Genomic DNA, 5,915 nt, shown 5'->3' with positions numbered 1-5,915 from the left:
TTATTCGTGTTCCCAAAGTGGGGGTCGCGAGATCATTACAAAATAAAAATGGAAAATAAAAAAAATAATTAAAAAAAATTGATTAATTTTTTTATAATTTTTTTTTTTTAATTATTATTAATAATAACGTTTGCATAGACATTTTCAGGCGCGGACTAGTCATCTGTATAATTTCCCCGCAACGAGGCTCCCCCTTTGACAATCCACTAGCGCAGTGTTTCTCAAACTTTTTCATACCAAGGACCACTTAACCAATAAAAAACACTCATGGACCACCTAACTCCACAAATATCCAAAAACAATAGGCCTGCTTACCCATTCCAACAGTATATAACAAATTACAGCCTAATAATGACAGCTTAACCTTCTCTATATCGCCTCGTTCACACATTAAATCAACAATACAAATACAACTAGAGACTAAGCATTTAGTTCAAATTTTCGGTTTTACACCTCTTATTATGAAATGTAGACTACATTTATTATGTAGTATTATTTTAAACATGAGTTTATGTCCGAGCCAACAGACTCACAGATTGTTGGCTACTGAGAGATATGCAAAATCCACCGCATGTAGTACGACACAAACCTCCGCTGTGGATTTTCAAAACAAAATACAATAAAACTATGGTCGCAGGCCCAAGTTTAACTCTCTGAGGCCTGCATGGTCTGTCTCCAAAATAAAAAAACGTTTATGCAGCCCCAACAACAACCTCTGATCATCAACAGACTTCATGCAATGCTTCATCAGATGCATATATTAGATAATAATCTCTATCTCACTCCTAACACATCTAAATCTACTTTCAGCATGGATAAATGTTCATAAAATACATCCATTCGATATGCTTCTTGAAATCCTAAAAAACACATCGTTTTCCTAGAACAGATTACGAATCGCCTGAAAATGGTACAAACAAGTGGCAACATGCTTGACGGAAGTGTTGCGCTGGGCTATATCATGCAATCGAAAGTGAAACTTAAGCTCGCTCCATTGCGGAGATATTCCCACGAGAGTGCGGAAAACTGAAATTAATTCACTAGCCCCTACTAGCCCCCGCCTGGCTTATTGCACTAGTTGTATCTATGTTTTAACATCTTGTTTCTGTTTTTTTTGCTGTCTTTTAGCCAGGTTGTCATTGTAAATAAGAATTTGCTCTCAATTGACTTAGCTGGTTAAACAGAGGTAAAAAAAAAATCAGTCATAAAAGGGAGTTTAAAACAAATCTGTTCAATATTTTAGCACTTCTTCTCCTACGAGAGCCTGTCTACCTTTTTTATGTATTCTTTATTTTGTCTGTATTTTTTATTTTGTCTGTATTAAACCATGCAGGATGTACCTGGTATGATCATATGTCTATTAACTAGCCCACTTACACATAATAATGGAATAATGATCTGTATCTTTTGTGTTACAGTCTGAGCTTGAGTTGGTGCAGAGCCATGGTATTCCCTCTGAAGATATCATCTACAGCGGTGTTTGCAAACAAGTGTCCCAGATTAAATACGCTGCTAAAAACGGCATTGACCTCTTGGTGTGTGATAATGAAGCCGAGCTGCGCAAGATTACTCGCTACCACCCCAATGCCAAGTAAGAGCTCAAAGAGTGTTAGTACTGGTGCCAGTGATCATGTGACCTGAAAGCTTCTAGTTTAACATTGTCAGGTAATTGGCTTTGTGCAATCATATGACCTTTTAGGAGTCATTAGAATCTGTCTTGCAGGATTTCCCTTTTTTAAATACATTCTTCTTCCACTTTGGGTTTGCCAATAACAAAATCTTTGCCAAATCAAGCTTAAAAAATTTATTTGGTCTCAGATGCAATATTTTGTGATTTAATGTGCGTGCCGTCAACTCATTCTGATTTTGAACCACTTATTTATTTTTGTCTGATTTCTTGTTTTGTCAGCAAACCACTAACACAGATTGTTTTTTTAATAAAGGCTGCTGCTACAAGTTTCAACAGAAGCTTCCAGCCAGGGCGACGAGATGAGCATGGCGTTCGGCTGTTCCCTCAAGGACTGCAGGCGCCTGCTGGAGAAGGCCAAGGAGCTGGGGGTGCAGGTGGTGGGAGTCAGGTGAGGCCTGAAAATGACTGTCTGGTTATGACGCACTTTGAAGAAACATACTGATATGTGGAATGACAGCAGCTTTCTTTACCTCAGCTCTCTCTGGATCAAAGATGAAGTCTAACCTGCTACTGGATAACGTTTTAACTCCTTGTGAAGATTTTACATTTTGATCATTAACTTTCCCTCTCATTTTCTCCCCCAAGGTCTCACATTTCCAGCTCCTGCGAGGATGACCAGGTGTACGTTCATGCCATATCTGACGCCCGCTGTGTCTTTGACATGGGAGTAAGTAAATATATTATTGTAGTTGCGCTTTTCAGTCCTGTGACCAGCATTTCATTGCTTTGTAACACACACTGATGTTTTGGACACTTGTGGCAGGTTAAGAATGACTCAGTACTTGGTTTCGGTTACACATTTACAAGCGTTTTTCTGCTTCANAAATAAGGCTTTGATACTGGATAGTTTTTGTTTTATTCTTATCTAAAAACAGAGGGATGATAGCTCATATATGAGACTTCAGATTTCAAAATAAAAGACCTCTGAAGTCTCATATATGAGCTATCATCCCTCTGTTTTTAGATAAGAATAAAACAAAAACTATCCAGTATCAAAGCCTTATTTCACTCCAGGGTGATAGTAGGACACCCCATCTAGTCACTCAGAGAGAATCAGGACAATCTGAAGTAGAGTTTCAAAATAAAAGACCTCTGAAGTCTCATATATGAGCTATCATCCCTCTGTTTTTAGATAAGAATAAAACAAAAACTATCCAGTATCAAAGCCTTATTTCACTCCAGGGTGATAGCAGGACACCCCATCTAATCACTCAGAGAGAATCTGGACAATCTGATGTACAGTTTCAAAATAAAAGACCTTTGAAGTCTCATATATGAGCTATCGTCCTTCTGTTTGTGTCCAACAGTTCAAATGTTCGAATTACATTGAACCAGAATTGTCCCCCTTTTTTCTTTAACAGTGAAGAAAAGTGGATATGTTAATGATATATTGACCGCAAAACTCAAAATGTCCCCGGTTTTAATTTTGAAAATCTGGTCACCTTAACCTAGCGCCACTTGTTTTGATGTACGTTTTTGTTGATAACGTCACAAGTTTGTATCTTTCAGTGTTTAGGTGGGCACCGTTAGATTCTGTGTCTTTACGATCATAAAGGATGTGTTGGATGTGCAGCTAGGATAAGTAATAAGGGAGCTAGGAGTGATTTTCGGTGCAGTAATAGGTTAGCATTTTTCGCTCGGGCTAATTCAGAGGCTCACTGTTATTGTGTTTTTTTTTATTTAAAAAAAAAAAAAGATCAGTTAAATGAGTTTTTCCCCGTTATATGGATATAAAAAATTCATAGTTTATTAAATATTAAGGTTCCTTAGACGTTGTTTCCTGCAAATGACGCGATTTCGGCTCCGGAACCGGGTCCGTGGGCCTTAAGAGGTTAACCCCTGAGGGCAGTCCTCCGCCGGTATCTAACACGCTTGATATTTGCAGTGCCTTGCTGATGGTGTCCCACTGACCAATAACGTTTCAGCAGTGTCTGTCAAAAGCCCTTTACAATGTGGAGAGTTTATCTGCTGCTGTTTTAATTTAGCAAGTGGCCGCAATGACATCAGGAGCAACTAAAGTTGTACTTCCTGTCTAGTTTCACTCTATGGCTGAGCTCTGATATTCCTTTATTTTCCTTACAGATTTCCCACAAAGATTACAGCGGTGCTAATTATACGATGGCAGTGGCTCAGTCATATGGAGTGAGGACTGGCACTTGGAGAGGTCCCAGTCCACCTCCTGCCATGCCGTGGTGCCCTTGAGCAAGGAACCGGACAACCCCCCACCCCCCAACTCCCATTGCATCCCGGGCGCTGTACAATAGCTGCCCACTGCTCCTCGTGCTAGGATTGGTTAAATGCAGAGAACACATTTCACTGTGTGTGCTGTGCTCTGCCTGTGTGACCATTAAAGAGGGTTGCATCCCTCCCATTCTATGGTGGATGTGTTGACGTGGTCAAAGTTCAACTTTCCAAAGATGGTTGTTTCATTGAGAATTGTTGATAAGGCTCACCCTCATAACCCCTCTTCTTTATCCACATAAAATCCAATTTGTATGAATTTATGAACAGACCAAATCTGCGTCCCTATTTCGATCATGTTGATAGTTTGTTTTTCAGTATGGACAAATGGTCCATTGCTTCAAATTTGGCTTTTTCCTCAGGTAAAGGAAATTTCACAGTACTTTACACGAAAGGAGATAACAAGGTTAGCATTGAAGCACCTTTCTAAAGCTGGCGTCACACTGTCCCGAAATTGACACCAGATGGACACACAAATATGGAATTGTGAATTTCGCACGAAGATGTTCCACGAACTTGGTCAACAGCCAAGCAACAGCCGAAGCAAGTACGATGCCTACAGAAGGCCACACGATAGCACCCGAACCACACACAAAGGTATGTTGTTTCCATAGCAACAACAACTTCCTGTCAACAGCGTAAACTTGCCTTCAAAATAAAAACAGGAAGTTAACCTAAATTACATTTAAGACATACAACTGCAACGAAAGTAACAAAAACAATGTAATATCCACAAATTGGGTTATTTACATAATGTTTACATGATTTTGTTGTGCAATAAAACAACCAGAGAAGTAATCTGCAAGGAAACATAGCACACCGTGTCCTCATGCTCCTGTTTCACCTGCTTAATACATGTATCATCACTACTACTGATTTCGATAGAGCAGGTCACAAATAGCAAGAAATGACAAAGTGAAATAAGACCATTTTTAACTGTAAGAGGAGGTGCTGGGCCTGTAAGAGTTGCTCATCATGTTCTCTGAGGTGCATCAAAAGAAGCACTGCTGCTGCTGCCTTCTTTTTCCTGGTTATCTCATCATCAAAGTATGCCATTCAGCAGGAACTGAATTGTGATTAATTGTTATTGAAGCTTTGGGAGTTACACACGCCTCTGCTCTGTAGAGTTGCTCAGGACTGACTGAGGAAGATGCTCTGAGGCTGGCCTTTTATATGTCCATGCTACCATGACACATGGGAAATGCTTGAGCTACTAAAATTCGGCTGTCTTCGCCGACACCGTGGTCCCATCTCGATGTCATTGTACTATAATACGATGGCTACACGACGGCAATGCGAGGGCTTCACGTAGTCGTGTTGCCATCCTAAGACAATCGGGCAGCTTCTTGTTTCCTTCGTATTGTCTTCGTGAAGCGGAAAATGCCCGATGGCACAGATGATCACACGAAGTAAAGACGAAGATGACACGATTTGACAAGATGCCCTCACGATGGCCTTACGAAGGGCAAAATGGACGCACAAATTAAACACAAAAATCCGCGGCCTCCCGAAGAGGAAGAAACGAAGGTCAACAGTCTAACACATTTGTTTAGTGGCACTGACCACCGTCCCTACTAGTCGTCCTGACTCGCGACTTGGACACAAAATAACCGTCGCAACTGCGGATTTATGATTAGGACCCCAAATAGTACAACTTTTTTGAAAACGAGAGAGGTCTTCCCTGTCCAGTCGGGTTTGTCCCTTTTTCCCGGCTACCCGGCCCGTTTGTAATCCGGGGCATGGACACGTGCAAGGACCGAGAATAACATTGTTGAGAGCCGGTAAGCACTCCCGTAGAATTTGGTAGCCGTTTTTTTTTTTTTTATTTTTTTTTTATTTTTTTTTTACTTGGTCTGGCCTTTTACCTGCAAAGAGTCCTGACGTTCTGTCGGTTTGAGTTTTTTCACTCGTTCTCTATATCCGTATGATATTCTCTGTATATCTGTTTTATCTTGTTCTTTTTTGTGTTTATGCTTTTTTTTCC

The 5,915-nt window shown here is 40.3% G+C and overlaps 2 protein-coding genes across 2 annotated transcripts in view; both read left to right on the top strand.

The window, feature by feature from the left end:
• Nucleotides 1-1,334: 1,334 nt before the first annotated feature.
• LOC104943615 (antizyme inhibitor 1-like) lies at nt 1,335-2,447 on the top strand. The gene is made up of 4 exons (XM_010769068.1): nt 1,335-1,343; nt 1,419-1,591; nt 1,944-2,078; nt 2,276-2,447. Exons 1-4 carry the CDS (start codon nt 1,335-1,337, stop codon nt 2,430-2,432), a joined length of 474 nt encoding a protein of 157 aa, XP_010767370.1. The 3' UTR covers nt 2,433-2,447.
• A 1,361-nt stretch (nt 2,448-3,808) lies between these two features.
• LOC104943613 (nck-associated protein 5-like) overlaps nt 3,809-5,915 on the top strand; it is a gene marked incomplete at its 3' end in the record, with an annotated part of 13,111 nt that continues 11,004 nt past the window's right edge. Inside the window, exon 1 of the mRNA XM_010769067.1 lies at nt 3,809-3,832. Within this exon, the coding sequence (XP_010767369.1) occupies nt 3,809-3,832 (24 nt within the window). The remainder of the gene's footprint in view (nt 3,833-5,915) is intronic.

Source organism: Notothenia coriiceps, unplaced genomic scaffold (assembly GCF_000735185.1).
Source record: "Notothenia coriiceps isolate Sejong01 unplaced genomic scaffold, NC01 NC01_scaffold00006337, whole genome shotgun sequence".
Classification (NCBI taxonomy): domain Eukaryota; kingdom Metazoa; phylum Chordata; class Actinopteri; order Perciformes; family Nototheniidae; genus Notothenia; species Notothenia coriiceps.
The sequence above is the reverse complement of the archived record's forward strand: the minus strand, read 5'-3'. Positions and strand labels throughout refer to the sequence as shown.

Excerpts from the sequence above, each read along its gene's own strand:
- LOC104943615 (XM_010769068.1), top strand. Across the intron at positions 1,592-1,943 it reads CGCTACCACCCCAATGCCAA|GCTGCTGCTACAAGTTTCAA; the intron begins GTAAGAGCTCAA and ends TTTTTAATAAAG. Across the intron at positions 2,079-2,275 it reads GTGCAGGTGGTGGGAGTCAG|GTCTCACATTTCCAGCTCCT; the intron begins GTGAGGCCTGAA and ends TTCTCCCCCAAG.